We start from the raw sequence: 19,058 nt of genomic DNA, 5'->3' as shown, positions 1-19,058 counted from the left end.
CCTCTTATGACATGCTGGAGGAGCAGTGGGCCTATTCTGTCCCTGGATCCACAGGGGAAATTACAGGGATATAAACACTAGGAAGGAAATCCTGCCCTCTGGAAGAGCCCATGGAGGAGGAGGAAGTGGTCTACACGTTCTGTGCCATGCAGCAGTGCTCCACAGCGCTCCATCTAAGTTAGTGCAGGCAGTTGTTTGGGAGGGAAACTCAGCATGGGAGAAAGATGAACCCAGCAACCTAAACTCCCATGTAGAGGGAGCTGCAGCTGCTAAAGAGGTGAATGCAGCCAAAATGCTGCAGAAGCAGCCACGGGCACTCAATGGTCTGGATGACGTATGCATCCTGCATGGTGCACCTCTGTATGACGTATGAGCAGGGAAAATTTGGCTCTGGAATTAATCACATGCCATGGTCTTTTATTGTCTCATCCACCTTGACATAATTATTTAATTAAATCCCAACCTGGGCAGACTAAACTCCCATTTATGACATGATCCTTTTGGAGCATAATAGTCTTAACAAGCCTTAATTTTCTGCTCTGTCTTCCTGTCATACTTACTTACCACTGCTAAGGATTAAATGATAAAAATGTTAGGAGGAACAGCAGGGGGAAAAAAAATCAAAGAACAAAGTCAGTTCACAGCAATGCTTATCTAGGCTCTTTGCAGTGAAATAGGCAGCGATATTTTTAAGGTAGATGCACAACCATTTTCTTGGATTTGAGGCTAAGAAGAAACAAGCCCTGTTGTCTTTTTTTGCAGCTTGAAGAATTTTATTTTCCCTTGAAAAAAGATCATCAGACATTAAAGGAACATGGTAAATCTCAAAATCATAGGCCAGATCCTCAGGTGTTGTAAATTCACTGAAGTAAATGGAGCTAAACTGATTTACACCAGCTGAGGATCTGCTCCCATCTGTGTTTAAAATTGTGCAAGTTGGCAACACTGAGCTAGGTATATAGTGAGACTCATACATTGTAAAGCCAGAAGGGACCATTGCAACCATCTAGTCTGGCCTCCTGTATAACATAGGCCATAGGACTTCCTTCAACTCTTTTTTTTTTTTTTTTTAACTAGAACAGATTTTTTAGGAAAGGCTCCAACCTTGACTTAAAAATGTTTAGTGATGGAGAATCCACCAGAACTCTTGGTAAGGTATTCTACTGGTCATTTACTCTCACTGTTAAATATTTGCGCCTTATTTCCAGTCTGAATTTGTCCAGCTTCAACTCTCTGCCATTGGTTCTTGTTCTACCTTTGTCTACTAAATTGAAGAGCTCTGTTGTCAAACTTCTGCTTCCTGTGTAGGTACTTCTAGGCTATGATAAAGTCTCTCGTCTTTGTTAAGCTTAAGCAGAATGAGTTTCCTGAGTCTTTACTATAAAGCATAGTTTTCAATCCTTCAGTGCTTTTGGAACAAATCTAACCTCTCTTCCCCATTACTTTGAGCCACCTTATTCTGTCTGTAGTACTACACCCCATTATTATGCCTTCAGGAAGTTGTTGGATTTATGCACTGTGGTTGAAATTCACTCGTGTGTAGAAGGTGAGCAAAAGGCCAGTTAAGTGGTGCATAGAGCTTATGCTTATGCTAGTTTTCTGTATAGGCAGGGAATTTCACCATGAACCTTGGACAAGGTGAAATGTGACCCATAAACATATAGGTAAATGATTATTCAAAATCCCAATTATAGCAGATCAGGAAGGATTTTCTTGAGGTTAAGGGTCTAGATTGGCACTTGAGATTTGGGTTAAATTCTTGACTGACGTAAGTTCCATGTGTGACCTTGAGGATGTTACTTAGGGCCAAATTTTCTCAAGTGGACAGCCCCAACAATTGGGGTCAGAATTTCCAAAGCGCTCCACATGTCAGGTGCTGAACGCTTTTGAAATTCTGGTCTTTATATAGGTGTAGACATGGGGCCTGAGGTCATTTGAAAATGCAACCCAGTTATAGGTACTAAATGCCAGAAAACTGTGGCCCTTAATTAGTTCCTTTTTCTGAAATAACAATGATAATACGAATGAATCTTATCTAATTAGACTGTATGCTCTTTGAGGCAGGGACTGTCTCATGCCCTATAGTACTCTAGATCAGTGACTCACTCCTGGGGCACCTCCTCTTGGAGGAGTGTGGCATAGAAGGCTCTCCTTTTTAGTGCCCTGTGATGGGGTATAAAAACCCCATTCTGGGCCCAGGTAGCCTCACCCCTCTTGGTTTGCTGAGCATGTTCTGACTGGATGAGCAGGTTAAAAGGAGCTCAGAAGCCCAGGCAAAAGGTGGTAGATGGGCTGCAGGAAAGAGGAATCCTTCTCCAGAAGCCTGACAGAAGGTTGAGTTTGAGAGGGGACCACAGAACAGGTAAGGCTCACACACAGTGCCTTCTCCACCCACGATCCCCTTTGAGAACCTGCAGGGCCCTGTTCCTTTGGAATCTTTTTGTTGTTGTTGAGAGACTGACTGGCATCATACCCCAAACTGAAGGAATATACTGGTAGAAAGTAGCTGAGGGAAGCAAACTTGGACTTACAACAGGGAGGACCCTGCCAGTGTTGCTACCCACAAGGCCCTGGCCTGGGAGCCAGTGGAGAGGGAAAGCCTGGTTCCTCTACCACTCCCCTTTAAGGAGCGGTAAGATGGGGTGACCCAGATGCAGGTAGAAAGCAAAAGATTCCTGGCTTAAGGTCAGGAACAGATATCACTATTGCCTAACAGTTAGGCCTCCTAGACCTCCAAGGCCCCATCACATGCCCCCTGTTGACAATACCTCCAGTCCTGTGGTGGGCTGCCCCTTCTTGTGATGCCATCCTCCAGCCAGGTCACTTTAAAGTCTCTCCCGTTTTGGGGTATCAACATCCCACATGGCACTGGTCATCAATATGACATCTTCTACTCCTCTGGGGGCTCTTCTATCCCACTCTTCTGTCAGAGTAGTGGCCTTAAGGCTTCTCCCTGGAGTCTTTCAACCAAACCCTCAAAATTAAAACACAAGCCACAACCAAAGCAACTTCTGCCCCCTTTTAATCCATCTTGCATCCTCTCACAGGTCTCCATTGTTCAGCAGAAGTCTGACAAATAAGAATTACCTCCCTGAAGTCTTGCCTGTAGTCTGGATCCTTCAATCCCATCTAGCCCATCTATGATTGCTCTCTATAAATATATCAGAGGGATAAATACCGGAGAGGGAGAGGAATTATTTAAGCTCAGTACCAATGTGGACAGAAGAACAAATGGATATAAACTGGCCATCGGGAAGTTTAGACTTGAAATTAGATGAAGGTTTCTAACCATTAGAGGAGTGAAGTTCTGGAATAGCCTTCCAAGGGAAGCAGTGGGGGCAAAAGACCTATCTGGCTTCAAGATTAAACTCGATAAGTTTATGGAGGAGATGGTATGATGGGATAACATGATTTTGGCAATTAATTGATCTTTAACTATTCACGGTAAATAGGCCCAATGGCCTGTGATGGGATGTTAGGTGGGGTGGGATCTGAGTTACTACAGAGAATTCTTTCCTGGGTATCTGGCTGGTGAATCTTGCCCATTTGCTCAGGGTTCAGCTGATTGCCATATTTGGGGTCGGGAAGGAATTTTCCTCCAGGGCAGATTGGAAGAGGCCCTGGTGCTTTTTCACCTTCCTCTGTAGCATGGGGCATGGGTCACTTGCTGGAGGATTCTCTGCACCTTGAAGTCTTTAAACCGTGATTTGAGGACTTCAATAGCTCAGACATAGGTAAGAGGTTTATCGCAGGAGTGGGTGGGTGAGATTCTGTGGCCTGCATTGTGCAGGAGGTCAGACTAGATGATCATGATGGTCCCTTCTACCTTGATATCTATGAATCTATCTATGAATCCATCCAAGGCTGTCTGCCTGTTGGGTGACCTTCTTTCAGGCCCACTCCAGAAGTCTCCTCCCATCAGGGCTTTTCCCAGGGTTTAAACTCCTTCCTGAAGCTACTCTTCAGTTGAATGCCTTCCTGGTTTCTTTTCTAGAAGTCAAGGTCATGCTGTTTTGTCAGGGCTCACCACCAGAGTGTGCTTCACACTCATGACTTCTTTGAGTCTCTCCAACCTCCACTCTCTATTACTCAGAGAGGAACTGCACTCCCTGCCTCCTCTATGCAGCCCCCTTCCATTTAGGGCTTCCTCTCTATATAGAAACTACTCAACTCTTCCATAGCAGAGTTTCTTCTTTAATTAGACCTGGCCCATCCTCCAGGTGCAATCAGGTGTGTTAACTGGTCTCTCAGGCCCACTTTGATCCTTTCAGAACCAGGAAGTGGTATATACTTCATCACAAGTTCCTAGCACAATGTGGCCCCCATCTCAACTGGGACTTTTATCAACTGCTGTAAATTGTTGTTCTTGCTATTAATTATTATGATTTATTATTAATAATGCTAATAATATAGACACCTATTTCAAGCCACCATTTATCTTCACTGTCCTCTCCACCCCTTGCAAAAACAAATAAAGGAAAACCCAGAAGACTGGATGATTGCTGTCTGGTAAATATCTATAATTAACAATATTCTTTAACTGTTATGTAGATTCAGAATCTAATCTTATGCAACTGAATACAATGTGATAATGTGAAATGTAACAAATTAAGAGGTTTGCCTATGCCAGGGCATATACAGGTTTTCAGTACATTTGGTGAATATGAACTCCAAAGCAGGATGTGGAATTAATATAGCAGTGGCTTCTCCATGACTCTATGGACTTCCTGAATTATTGTTGGGGTATTTGGTATGCCCAATGTCAATAGACAGTTTGTTTTTGTGCAGGGCTGACCAAATGTGCTTCTCAAAAGCTCAGAGGTGATAAAGAAAAGATGGAGGTTTAGCAAGCGGAGAACTGAGGGACTAATATTCAGCAAGGCTAATTCCAGCTAAATTTATGCTACATCGAAAGAATCTGCTGTTAAAGGGCATCTTGGTTTACAACAAGACATGTGGTAACCAGATTATCTCCATTCAAAAACATTTAGAGAATGTCTCATTAAAATATTTAAAGTGAAACAAGTCAAATAAATGTATCTGAATATGTTGCTGCACTGCCTAATTTGTGCAGAAAAAATGTTGCTTTTTTACTTCCTGTTTTAACTGTATATATGAACCTTTGCTTACCCATTAACAAAATACATCAGCTCTCAATTGCTTTCCTATACCCCCCTCAAACATTAAACATAAACATGCACCATCTGTTTCGTATCATGATGGCAATTCAAAATGGCTGCACTAGTCACCTTGGTATAATAGATCATCTTAAAGCACCTCATTGATGTTGTTTTATACAGTTATTTTTCATCTGACAAATTTTAATACTTGTTGAAGGAACATGACCAGTCTAAAGCCTTAATTCCAAATTCTGAATAGCTTTTTTTTTTTAAATTTTAACTCCTATCTGATGTGGCAATTTTTTTAAGCTATAGGCCACCCTGGCTGCTATGGTATCCTGCATATCAAGCAAATTTCTTCAGTTAATAATTTCTCAGCTAATCACTTGTACAGCGATCGAACTGAGAACATTACAATTGAATATGCATACTGCAATTCTTGCTGTAAATTATGTAGCTGTTGTGTAACTGAAACTACAGTGCGAATCACAATTTCCTAACCAAATCCACAATTTGTTTTCAACAAATATTCACACATTTCAATTAAAAATTCATTTTCAGAAGGGCTTATACTAGTAAAATTCAAGTGCTCAAATGCTTGTGGAGAATGGACACGATGGGATTGTGACTGTCATTGAATCAAAACTTGCTTTTGAATTTGAATGAATATTTGCAGAATTTCCCCCCACTACTTGCTTGGCTTTAATAGTAAAGGACCTGATCCAAAGCTAATTGCATTTGATGGGAGTCTTTCCATTGACTTCAATGGGCTTTGATTTCAGACCAGACGTATAACCTCAAAGCTTGATCATGCCAAACCTTACTTCCTATGGTAGTCCCATTGAATCCTGGGCTGATTAAACTTCCTACCATCCCCGTGTATGAAGAACCCTCCACCTACACCTTTATTCATTTTCACATCAGGGTTTGGCTGCCTTTGAAGCACCATTGCTATCCAATGAGTGAGTTTAGGCATGGTGTCAGGAGGGAGCTAGTAATGGAGAAGTAGGAGGCTGAGGGATGATAGGGAATACACATTATCCTACTTCAGTCTTGTAGAGATTCCCCCCAAAAGATATTACAAGTCTAGGCTGTAAAATGTGTCCATTACTTCTCTCCATGGTGTGGACTTCATTTTGAGAAATGTTCTGTGGGTGGCACTTGGCAAGGGAAGCCTGACTCTGATCTCCCAATGGAAATTGTGGAGGAGCAGCTAGCCCCCTGAGATTGTTCAGATTACCGTGACCTCCCGTTGAGTTCCAGAACTCAGGATTTCCGGAACTGGTTGCATGGCCTGTTCCACAGGATGCGAGAGGGAACGATGACTCCCTGATGGAACAATGCTGAAGAAACCTTAACATGGAAAACCTTCTGGAGATTTCCTCCCTCAAACCCCCACAGGCAGGATTTTCCATAAAGGGGTTAAAGTAAAGGGGGAGCAGGGGAAAGCACAGCATATTCTCCTCTTCTTAAAGCAGAGGGAAAATCCGCCTCCCCTCCCTGGCTTGAATAAACAGAGATCCTCCCAGCTCCCCCTTGGCTGTGAAAGCTTCCCCCTTCTGTTCTAATCTACCCTAACCACTGTTCCGAGCAAGGGGTGATCGGGCCTCCAACTGGACTGACTACACCTGGTAGTAAGGGAGACTGGTTCCTGACTCTATTTTATGTGTCTGCATAGCACAATGGACTCATATGATGCTGTATATATTACAGTAAGGAATGTTATGTTGTTTTCTCTTCTTCCCTATTCATAATCTTGATAGTGTTGTTAGTAAGATTTATAAAGGGGCTCTTGCAGTAGTTTTTTTTCCTCATGTCTTTTCATGAAATTAAAAAAAAATGCTAAAATAGTTCAAGGAACAGAAGAGGTCAAAACAAGGATAAAGGCAGCAGCATTATAAACAAGCTCTAAAGATGAAGCAATAAAACATAATTTGCCCTCAACACACTCTGACAAGCAGAGAAAGCAGCAATGTCATATACAACATGTGCCTAATAAAAATCTTCAATGAGGCCAGGGTTTTGAAGAGAGGAGAAAGTAACTTTTTAGCATATGATTTTAAAAAAAGAGGAGTGCTCTGTTTCATGTTAAATTCAAAGCAATTCTATACATGTGCGCACGCACAACTGTACCTAACCATCACTGTTTAGAAGTCATCATATTGGAAAGCAGTTGCTGAGGATAGTAACCAAGGTCAAAACTCTTCTTTGTATTAAACCCTTAAGAATATTTCCCCCCAAAGTCTCTTCCCCTTTCCTCCTGTTCAGTATTTCAAAATCTGGAGTTAAGTAAGTTTGCACTAGATATACATGCTGAAATGCACAAACCCCGGAGCTCTCTGCTTTTCTGCTTCCTTGTTGCACAATACTACTTACACTAGCCTGCCTTGTCTCAACAAAACTTACTTCTCTAGCATACTTTGTATGAAATAAGGGGGTGGAATCTTAAGAACAGCCTGGAGGATACAGTATCAATGCCTTTATTTAGAATGTGCAGTCGCAGCAATTCAGTTGTTAGTCAGAGTAAGACACAACTCAGAAACCAAACAAACCAAGGGAAAAATAGCAAAAATCTGCAAAACCTGTACTTGATCTGCTGTGCTGAACTCCTATTGAAGTCCCTGCATAGAGAATCTTCAGGGTCACGCCTAAGTTTCTTAAAATTGCTTTTATTTTTATACTGCGTACTGGAGAGTTTGAAATTCCATAATCCCTACATGAGCACAATATTGCAGTAGCACCTGGGAGCCCCAGTTGAGATCAGGACCCCATTGTGATAGATGCTGTACAAACACAGAGACAACCCCAGACCTGAAGATTTTATGATCTAAATAGACAGGACACCAAGGGTGAGAGAAAGGAAATTCTTAAAAACAAAAAAAGAGTACGTGATTTGCCCAAGAACACTGAAAGTATGGGTCAGAGCTAGCTCCCGAAGCCAGCTCTCAAGTCTTCACAATCCTTTTTCTCTGTAGGATCATTCACAAAATATATGGTAAAATGAATCCAGCCTCCATAAAGCCTAAGCAACCAGAATTTGTTTAAGGCACTAAACAGATGTAGTGGGGGTGGAATTCATTATTCCAATAGCATCAGCCCCTACCTACTCTATTTCACTATTTCAGGCCATAAATTGGTCTAGTTGCCATTGGGGTATCTCCTACCTCTTCTCAGGTCTATTTCTAAACCCATTGCTATGTATCAGCCTGTTTGGGACTGGCGTGGGGTCCCGTGTGTGTGCCTGGACACCCTAACCTCATCCTTGGCTTATTGTACCCACAATATGCAATTACTAGTTCTCCTCAGTATGTGTTTTAGTCCATGTCTAATCTAAAAGTAAGAAACATTCAGACAGTTTGGGCTGCACTTAGTCAGTTCCATCCCACATACCCTTGCAATTTTTCCTGCTTTGTTTTACTCTATGTTTAAGCAATTAAAAAATAATTGGTGAAGTGGAGGTCACATGTTGACATGCACAGTTCATTTTGATGTATGTATCCAAAGCAAGTGGACATGTTTCACATGCTCTAAAGAGCCATTCATTTGAAAGGCTGGAGCTGATAGAAAAGATAAAAAGTCTCATTGATTGAAGATCACTGACACATGGGCCAAACCACCACTACAGCAAATAAACCTATGGGACAGGGCTAGGAGAAAGGAAAACTTTGTTCACTTCCCTTCACCGAGTTCATCCCACAGATTGTTCCATCTCATCATCAGGTCCCCACTACTCTATCCTATCTTACACAGCAGAGCCTGTAATTTTGTGTGTTCACTCAACAAAACTGAAGGTGATAGAGCTCTCTTGTATTCTATCAACAGTACAGGAGTAAAATGCATACAAGTTCTGCACCCTAAGCAAGTTACTCCAATCCTTCCATTCAGAGGGAAGAGGATAGAGTTTTCCCCAAATATGGTCAAAGCATATATTTTTGCTGGACTTAACAATAAAAGGTATGTAATAATTTCTGGTTGTGAGCTGAACAAGGTTCTTCTGCCTGCTTTCTAATATAGGATGATGTGACTCTAAGGCATAGGTACCCAAGAATAGCAGACCCAAGGGGAAGCGTATAGGTTAATGTAATACCTTATTTCATTGTATGATTATCTTTAGATCAGAGAAAAAGAGAACGAGACAAGTGCTGCTGCTAAGAATTTCTTTTTTATGTTATTCCAATAAAAAATACATTCATACAGAAATATAACAATCTTGCAAAAAACAATTTCAAATAAAATCTTGTAAAACAAAACATTTTTACAAAAATCTTACAAAGAGATTCTTTAGATAACAGGGTGCTTCAAAAACAAAAAAAGAAATTTCACTAATAGAAATGTTTTTTGTCTTAAATTTCAAGCAATATTTTTTTTATTTTTATTTATTCAGCTTGATTGAGGCTCAGTTATCACCTGAACAGAATGTACTTGCTTATTTGGAAAAACTACAGGCATTTGACATATGGCACAAAGCCCCACCCCATCCAAACAAGTCTGATGGTATTTCACAATTGAGACAAGCCAGTGCAAGTGTTGTTTTTTGTTTGTTTTTTTAAACTTTTATTTACCTTCTTGTTTATCAGAATTATTATGGCTAAGCATAGAGCACTGCAAACAAGGATTATTTTTTTAAAAAAACAGAAGAGTAAATCCATTTTCTGGGATTTTTGTTGTTTTGTTTTTGCCAAAAAGAAAAAAAAAGTGCATTTTCAGGCATTTTAATACAAAAATGAAATGAGAATTTAGGCCTGTGTGTTCCTTAGAACCAGATAATTTGCATATACTTTTCTTTTTTAAACCACTTATCTACACACTCATTTCCTGGAAGTTCTGCCAAAATAGTAGCATAGTAAGCAAGACGCCCCCCCACACCCCTCCCAAAATTACATAGTTAACTGCATCAGTGTGATGGTGAGCTTGTTTTTAAAAAAAGGTTTACTACTTTGGGACAAACTATTTCTAATCTGGGAGAAAAGAGCCTTATGTCTTCATTTTAGCAGAACTATTTAAAAATTAAAATTCAACCCCTGCAGTAACTAGCTCCCTTTCAGATCCTCCAATAAACTGGAAGGCCGAAAATCTGAGTTTATGTCATCTGAACCCAGCTAGCATTCTTTTAGTGTGCGAATATTCAGTCCGTGCCATTTTAATGGCCAGATATGCTATTCCAGATAAGCCAATAACTACATAAGCCAGTCAGCAGTCTGAGGAGGACTCAATGCCAACAAAGCCTTTCGTAAACTGTTATGCTAAAGGTAAAGCCTCTAAAAATGCTAGATTTTAATAGCTGTATCTTTCATTTCTTTGCCTCCTTTACAGCCCAGGGGGCGGGGGGGAATCTTCACAGGCTGTTGTATTTTCTAGCTACACGTTCCAATTTTTTTCCTTTAAAAATATTTATATATTATCTATATATACACACATACACAGACTGTACACACAAATATACACACACAAGAATTTTTCTGCCCACTTTAAAAAAGTATTATAGTTTCTTTCTGTATTACTAACAGATAGCTAGATATATAGATGTGAAACTTGTGCCTTTTAAGCAAATACATCTTTTAATACTTCTGTATCTTTAATATGCATGAAACTGTTACATATTAAGTACAGCTGGGGTGTGTATATACACAATCGTTGTGCAAGGTCAATATAAAAAAAGTCTCAAGGTGGCAGAACTGGTCAGGTATTCAATTGCTGTATGCATTATACTGTAACACAGTCAAATTGTCTAAGTTAAACAAATACTGTACTGACATGAAGGACTTTTCTCTCTATTTGTCTTTGTGAAGGAGGACCCTGGAAGTAGCCTTTTCCCGTCCCCTCCCACCCCCCCTCATTATACATTTGATACAGTACAATGCCAGGTGAAAAAGGAGCCTTAATAAAGCATGCATCACCCATACCCCTGTATAAGACCCCCTGCAAGAGAAGGTCACTTGCATAAGGCACCATTATTAAGGTCAACAGTGCATTAAACAGCTAGAAAACCAGAAATTAGTCCTCAAGGCATAAATAAGAGAAAAATTAGCTGCATGAGAAAAATCAGTTTCTAACCTATAGTGGTTTTATCCACCCAACCAAAAAAATTATTCAGGTTCCATACATTATGTAACATTAGACCAATTGTATTTTAGCTGCTCTTAACTGGAATCAAAACTGCAGTCCTGATTAAAGAATGGAAAAGCATATAGTTCCCCAGAACCATGCAATAACCTCTGTATTATAATGAAAAGTTATAGTTGTGTTATATTTGTAAATACACAGCTTATACAATGGATTACAAATGAGCTCTGTAGCAAGTAAAACAAGCTACTTGACACATTGCACGTTTAATAGCTGCATCAGACACCTAAAGCTCCTCTCATACAGGAAGGGGGGGGCTCCCCCATCTCCACTCTGGCGTCCTGACTTTTTTTTTGTGTGTGTCTTTTCCTTCTCCTTTCCATTTTTCCCCTCTAAAAGGTGCAGACACCCCTCCCCCCACCCCTTGGCAATGATTGGTGGTCGTCCCCTCTTGCAGGATATCCCTCACATACAAACCATTCAGACTACTTTTTTTCTCTTACAGTTATAAAACAACCACAAGAAAAAAAGGGGCCTCGGCATACAGTCATCAATAGATCCTCAGTAACAAACAGTCACCCAATCATTAACATTCTCAGTGCACATGCTCACGGCAAAGGCTTAGGAGCCACTCAGAAGGTTAGGTACCAGTGTATGAGTCCAGGAAACCCCAAACATCACGCACCACGGTTGCCATGCCGTTTCTTACGTGACTTATTAGCCCTCAAAAGACCTTCAAGAAAGAGAGGTCCTGGAGGCAACTGGGTAGGGTGCAAAATGGCATGCTTTGGCTGGAACACGCATCCCTCCTTTCAAGGCTGTTCAGCCTTGAAGCCGCTTAGCCCACAGGATTCACCTCTTGACCCATTCAGAGGTGTCGCTTCATGTGAAGGGCCAGGTGGTCAGACCTGGAAAAACACCTGCAAAGGAAGGAAAGTTGGGTTTCACATTACTCCATTTTCATTAATGTGCATTACTCAAGCTACATTCCAGGTCATTAATGCAACAGGATGTTTTTAATTGTGAAAATGTAATAGTCCCTCAAAAGAGAACAGAATTAGTTTTCACTGAAGCATTTTGTTCATAAGTTTCTTTGTGAATGAATCTTCTATAACAAAAAATATCACCTAGACCTGCTTTTCACCAAGTATTATAAATAACTTTGTTTAAAAAAAGCGCAATTTAATTCACATACCTGTCACAGTGACTACATTTAAAAGGCTTGGCACCAGTGTGCTTTCTGAAGTGTCTGGTTAACTCATCACTTCTTGCAAAACGCCACTCACAACCTTCCCATGAACATCTGTAAGGCTTTTCTCCTATAAATAAAGCATATTAGGAGATTAACCATGACTACACTCAAACAATGAATATTGTCTCATTAATTTTATATATAAAAACAAGGATACCCATTTTCAATCAGAACAGTTCAGTGTTTTTGAGAATGTAGGTGACAGAAGCTTGAAGAATCATTAAGATTCTTACTTAGCTGTAACATCACCATGTTTAAAACAAAAGGCACCCTAATTGAAAGATGTTAATAAATACCTATTGAATAGGAACCAAAGAAAGCTAGTTAAGGGCCAGAAACTATCATCCTTGTTCATCTAGAGTAGTACCTTACTCCACGAGTAGTCCCCTTAACTTCATGTCAAGATGAGCCAGGATGGCAGAATCTGGCCCAGAAATGTTTTGATTCACTGATATAATTAGCAAAAAGAAAAGGAGTACTTGTGGCACCTTAGAGACTAACCAATTTATTTGAGCATAAGCTTTCTTGAGCTACAGTTCACTTCATCGGATGCATTCATTGCATTGCCACTAAATGCATCCGATGAAGTGAGCTGTAGCTCACAAAAGCTTATGCTCAAATAAATTGGTTAGTCTCTAAGGTGCCACAAGTACTCCTTTTCTTTTTGTGAATACAGACTAACACGACTGCTACTCTGAAACCTGATATAATTAGATTACTGTACTGCTTCAAAGTCCACTGTCCCACAGATTATCTGCACAAAATGGAACCTTTTCATGCTGACCCAGATATACTAGATGAAGAGCAAGGGAAAAAAAAAAAATCACAATTACCAGTTTGAACGCTGCTGATTTCAGTTAACATTTGAGGGAAATACTACCAGCAGTTCATAGAAATAGTCCCAGTCACAAAACAACCACGGCAACAGTTCTGCCACAGTTATGTAGCTATCAGTTATTTACAGTCTGTTCAGGGGCAAGAACTTCAGTGGAAATTGTTCTTTCCTTTTTTTTTTTTTTTTTTTGAAAGTGCCTTGTTTCATTTCACTTCCACACCAGAATGTGAGCATATGAGTCAGCTAAATGACTTCCACAAATGGAAAAAAATTAGGAATGCTGAGCTGGAGGATCAGAGTAATGTCCTTCCTTTTGCATTCCTCCCTTCTCCCTCACCTCATGAAAAACATTTGCCATTTCTGGAGAATAACCCTTGACTGGCACACTAAGGACGCAGAACATTGCTCCTTTCCTTAAGCAGTGACTGGTGAGCCAACCAGTTGTTCTACATCTCTAACTCCAGACATCAAGGGCTGTAGAATATTAATGCTTAAAAAACCAACAACAACAAAAACTGTGCCAGCTACTACCACCATAAAAAAAAAAAAAAATGCAGGCCCTGGAATGCCTATCCACTTTACTCTCTTTCATGACAATCTCATATATTGATTTTTTAAAATCTATGTTTCAGAGTAATAAAATGCTATAGTGTTGTTTTTTTAAAAAAGTGAAACCATGAAATAAGTGATACATATTGCTAAATCCAATCTGGTTTTATGTCAGAAGGACTGGTACATTGTGTGGTCTTCTAAGACTTTTGCTTAAACTACGGCACATAAAAGTATTTTTTAATATTATGCAACCAGTGCACATTTGCAGTTATACTTAACAGCCACAGGCCTTGCCTGTATTAACTTAATAGACCTTGGTGAAGAAGAGTCCAGTAACACTTCTTCCTATGAAAGCATCTACCCCCACTTCCAGTTATATTATGTGAAATCCCTACTTTTAAAAACAAAAGTAAATTTGAGACTTTCTCACAAAATTGTCAGCAAAGTAGATCTGTTGTCTAATTTACTTAAGGAGTTTTTCAAAGATTAAATAATTCTGCAACTTCTTCAGCACTATCTAATTAGCAAATGGAAACCATTCATCTGTGACAGAAGACCAGTCTACATCCGATGAAGTGAGCTGTAGCTCACGAAAGCTTATGCTCAAATAAATTGGTTAGTCTCTAAGGTGCCACAAGTACTCCTTTTCTTTTTGCAGACTACACCCAAGTATCTTTGTACTCAAGAGGCTTCAACTCAGCTTATGAAAAGAATGAGGAAGTGAGGTCTTTCATTCTGGTAAACCTCTGGTATAACTGAATCATCTTCCCAACCTTGGGCTTTCACCCAGTGATTATGTAATGTTATGACAACACTGCCATCGGGGTATTCCCTACAGTAGTCTCCAACTCCTAACAGATACAAGGTTACTAACCTGTATGAGTGCGCTGATGTGCTTTCAGATGTGAACTTTTGGTGTAAACTTTCCTGCAACCGTTGAAGTGACACCTATGGACACGCCTCCGGCCATCCGGTGAAGCGTCGCCATTGACTGGGGTACCCTTTTCTGCAGTCTTTCCAATGGTACCGGTACGAATTTTACCTGGTGAATGCAATTCACCGGGCACACAATTCCATAGCTGGGAGGAAGTTTCCTTGCTCAACTCAGGAGAAGAAGGGGGAGTAGAAGTGACAGATGAACTCAAGTTTCCTGAATTGGCTAAAACATCACTTATAGGATCAGAGGTAAACTTAGTAGTAGGTGAAAGTTCCTCAGAGCTGTCTGAAGACTCACTGCTTACATCAGAATTCAAACTGTTGGTCTCTAAGTTCTGGCTACTAGGACTGTCCTCTTTTGAAATACATGTACTCTTCAGTTCAGATTCCTCCTTTTTCTCACGTGCCAGAATAATTTTGGTCCAGAGATCCTCTTGGCTATCAAATTTAATTTCAGATGCAGATACATAGCAGGGTTCACTTTGAAGATATCGTTCCAGCTCTAAACAGGTCTATAAAAAAAGAAAAAGAAAAAGAAAAAGATTTTACAAAATGGTTTTAAAAAAGGAGAGTTGAGCTTTAAATTTCAAACAGTATGCAACAAAGTGGGGTATTTGAAATTGATAGGTGCCTTACAAATTAGAGGAGATTCCAGCCATAACCAGGTGATTGTTGCAGTAAAAGTAACTGAAGTTTTCAAGAACTGGGCAAGAGTGCAAACACTAAGGAAAAGGTGTAAGTCACTCAACATTTTCCAAATAGTGTTCTAATGAGTCAGTAAAATCCGATGAAGTGAGCTGTAGCTCACGAAAGCTTATGCTCAAATAAATTGGTTAGTCTCTAAGGTGCCACAAGTAATCCCCATCACAAAATTCATATTTTAAGAAGGCTAGTATTGAAATCAATATAAAATGTAGCACATTTTAATCAGGCTTCTTTACACTTTCTAATGGGCTTTTATTCATTTTTTCAAGTCATTTTGTATCACTCTCACACAAACACAAAGCTAGAGTGACCAAACTTACCTCTCTAATATCCTGGGACCAAGCACAGCTACAACGCTGCATATAACTGTATGCTCTGACATGCAGTTAAAAACCTAAGTGCTGTGTCACAAAACAAAGCCACATTCTAGTATGGCTGCAAGTAGCAGACAATCCGTATTCAGGGGACATCAATGAAACTGCAGATAACCACCCATTTCCTGTGTGTGAGAACTCGACCTACTAGACTTTCAAAGAATGTCAATTCCAAGTGCACACCACATAACTTTAGCTGCTTCCTATTAGTGGTCCGAATAACATAAGGAACTTCAATAACAGGAGGAGGGGGAAAAGTTCCAGAATAGTAATGTACTATTGTAAAGGAGAAAGGGAAATTACTCTAAAGTCCTGCTGGGAGTCCCACAATGAACAAGAACTTTATCTACTGGCCAAGAGTGCAACTGTATGAGTCATCTCTATTTCTTTCACATAATGCCAAAAGAGACTTCCTTTTAAAATTCTGACCATCAGCCAAGAAAGTACTCTGTTCAAATATACATGCAATGGGACATGTAATTAGCCCACCAAAAAAAAAAAAGGGGGGGGGGGGAGATAATCTTCCAAGTGATTTAAACTGCAGCCATCAGCATTCTCTCTTTACAATTTCAAACTTTCTAACTATCCTGAGGGGAAGAAAGTGGTAGGAAATTTTGTGCCCAAGGGTTTTTGTTTTCCACTATAAGTTAGTTATGTGTGTGGAAGTACTACATAGTGGATTTACCCTTACTGACAGTTCCTGCTTACTAAGTTTCTGTTCAAAACTGCACTTTTTTAATCAAGATTATCCCTCCCAAAACAATCTTGCAAGCACAGACAATCCAAAATGCTACATTTTTACCCCTCCAACTCTCCACCTAAGGACGTTCTGTTATGGTATGGAGGTCCCTCACCAACATCACTCAGCTGAACTGGGTTGCATGTCATGATCAAGCTGATAGCGTGGTCAAAAATGGAAGGAAAGAGAAAGAAAAAGCCACACACAATCAATATTTATGTCTTTGCCTATCACTAGACAACAGTTTTGCAGCGCACATTTTAAAAAGGCATTAAGACACAGCATAACAAAGTATTGATCCTCCAAGGAAACACGAAAGAACATTTACTAAATTCTTGTTAAACTAATATTTTTCTGGCTAATTTAAATTTCGCATTACGTAGATTAGTAATGGGGACCAAAATGAAGCTCTCTATGAATTTAAATGCCTCTGAAGGCTACTGGGAACCAGTTCTGGCTCTTTGCCAAAATCCCAAATGCTTGAAGGAAACTACTGAGATCAATTTCAATCACGTACTATTGAAGCTGCCTCTTTTGGGGGAGTGGGGGTGGCGGACAGGACAGGAATTGCATACAATTAGTAGGCATGTGACGGTTGTAACACTCTGGATTTCAACCTTCCTGAAGCGTTTCTTGTCTTTCATACAAACAAGCAGTATTTGATCTGGTAATTTTATTTGTTAAAAGCAAACATCACCGCAGGGAGCATAGTAAACAACCCCCTCCCCTCCAATAAAAAGCAAGACAATGCAAAAAATGTCAAAGGCAATCTCATTTCAGGCAATCCAATTTCTGGGACGGGGGGACATGTCCATTAAAGGCAAGAAGCCCCAGTTGTTCTTCCTCCCAAACTAAGACTCGAGGCAATTAGCAAAACAGGATCGCTGTCATATGACTGACAACTCACTGGTTGTGCAAAAATTAAAATTTTTTTTTTTTTTTGCTAATCAACAACCAGGGCACCAGGTAAACAGGGATTGAGAGCTTCGCGAATCCTTTACATTAGCAACGTCTTCAAAAACTAGTTGTCCCGTCCCCCCTACCAAAACAAAACAAACCTCCAAAACACACCATACACCATGGGGCGAAAAACAACTCTTGGCAAATAAGGGGGAGGGGAGTTCAGATGACAAGATCCAGCTGTAGAGTTTGGACCTGATACAGGCATAAAACTTTCGTGAGGGACTGCACTGGATCACGCGAAAGCAAAGCTCAGAAGTTTGGATTTCACTCTGGTCGTTGCTGTTTTTGATGAGCCAAAACGACGACGACAACAACAACAAAAAACAACCAACCCAGAAAACGCATTCAAACACATCGGCCTCTCTTTTCTCAACTGACAGTTCCTTTCATAATGGGGAATACATTAAAAAAGAGAAACTCAGTTGTACTGAGAAATACATTTATTTTAAAAACCCTCAAAATTAAAAAAAAATAATTATCAAAACACCTGCTTCAAAACTTTTGTTAATATCTCTATTACATTCTCCCCAAATGCCCGGATGACACTTTGGCATTTTGATCTACTCATCCTTTAATGTGGCTTAACAAACAAACAACAGCAACACCACCATCCTCGTTTACCTGTTGCCAATATTCCTCCAGAGATGGTAAAGCTGAGAAGTAACCAGTGTCGTGCACAATCTGGAGTTCCTGGAATATGCTGCACATTGGGAGAACATCCATGTCTAAATTGCAACAACAAAGTCAATTCTGGTTACAAAAACACAGATGCCTCCTCTATGGGTAGAGGAGATGTGTGTGTGTGTGTGGGGGGGGGTGTCTCAATATACAGTCTGCTTCCAAACCCCCCCTTTACTCCAGAGAAGAAAAAAAAATACAAAAACAAATATTAATTCCTTTTAGAGCTTGGGAACGAAAAAAAAAAGCAAAGTTTCATGCAAAATGTAATTGCACAGCAATTAACAAAGTCTCCAAATCCTGCCGCTGCTCTCCTCTCCAGTGGTTCGCAGAGGACACTCGCTCAGGAGCCTGCACAATATTTGCAAACACTGAGCTGACTGCAAATGTAACCCCCTGCAAAACTTCCCTGTTCTAAGCTCTCCTTGGCCACAGTCACAGCTACAGCCTCCGCCTCCTCGCTCCTCTTTCCCCCTCCCTCTCCCCTCCTCCCTCCCCCCCTCGTGATCCTATTACGCCGGCTCGGAGCACTGCCCAATCTCTTCCACCAACTCGTTACACGGCGTTGCAATGATGTCAGATCAGCCCAATCGCCTTGCAGGAGGCATCTCGGCCCCTCCTGGCGTGACCAAGCCTCTCCGTGACGGCTCATGCTATTGGCGCGATTCGAAATTCGCTCAGTCCTGATTGGTGGGCTAAGCGGCAGGCTATTTTTAGCAGGGTATATAAAGCAGAAGGTGCTGGGCTAGGGAGAGAACACGAAGCTGGAGTGTTTTGCTGGGGCTGCTCGGGTGGGGGCGGGGAGGAAAGGCTCGTGCCGCGGACGGGTGCTAGGGGCGCT

At 40.6% G+C, this 19,058-nt stretch overlaps 1 protein-coding gene across 1 annotated transcript; it reads right to left on the bottom strand.

Moving 5' to 3' along the window:
• Nucleotides 1-9,263: 9,263 nt before the first annotated feature.
• Nucleotides 9,264-18,658, bottom strand: KLF6 (KLF transcription factor 6). The gene is made up of 4 exons (XM_077808321.1): nucleotides 18,161-18,658; nucleotides 14,697-15,270; nucleotides 12,379-12,502; nucleotides 9,264-12,103 (listed from the first exon to the last, which is right to left on the bottom strand). Exons 1-4 carry the CDS (start codon nucleotides 18,260-18,262, stop codon nucleotides 12,052-12,054), a joined length of 852 nt encoding a protein of 283 aa, XP_077664447.1. The 5' UTR covers nucleotides 18,263-18,658; the 3' UTR covers nucleotides 9,264-12,051.
• Nucleotides 18,659-19,058: the final 400 nt, after the last annotated feature.

This window comes from Eretmochelys imbricata, chromosome 2 (genome assembly GCF_965152235.1).
Source record: "Eretmochelys imbricata isolate rEreImb1 chromosome 2, rEreImb1.hap1, whole genome shotgun sequence".
Taxonomy (NCBI): Eukaryota; Metazoa; Chordata; order Testudines; family Cheloniidae; genus Eretmochelys; species Eretmochelys imbricata.
This window is presented reverse-complemented; position numbering and strand designations above follow the sequence as displayed.

Coding starts and splice junctions, on each gene's coding strand:
- KLF6 (XM_077808321.1), bottom strand. CDS start 18,262: ATGGATGTTCTCCCAATGTGCAGCATATTCCAGGAACTCCAGATTGTG. Junction 15,271..18,160: donor TGGAGGAATATTGGCAACAG/GTAAACGAGGAT, acceptor CTTTTTTTATAG/ACCTGTTTAGAGCTGGAACG. Junction 12,503..14,696: donor ACATCAGCGCACTCATACAG/GTTAGTAACCTT, acceptor CTTTATTTATAG/GAGAAAAGCCTTACAGATGT.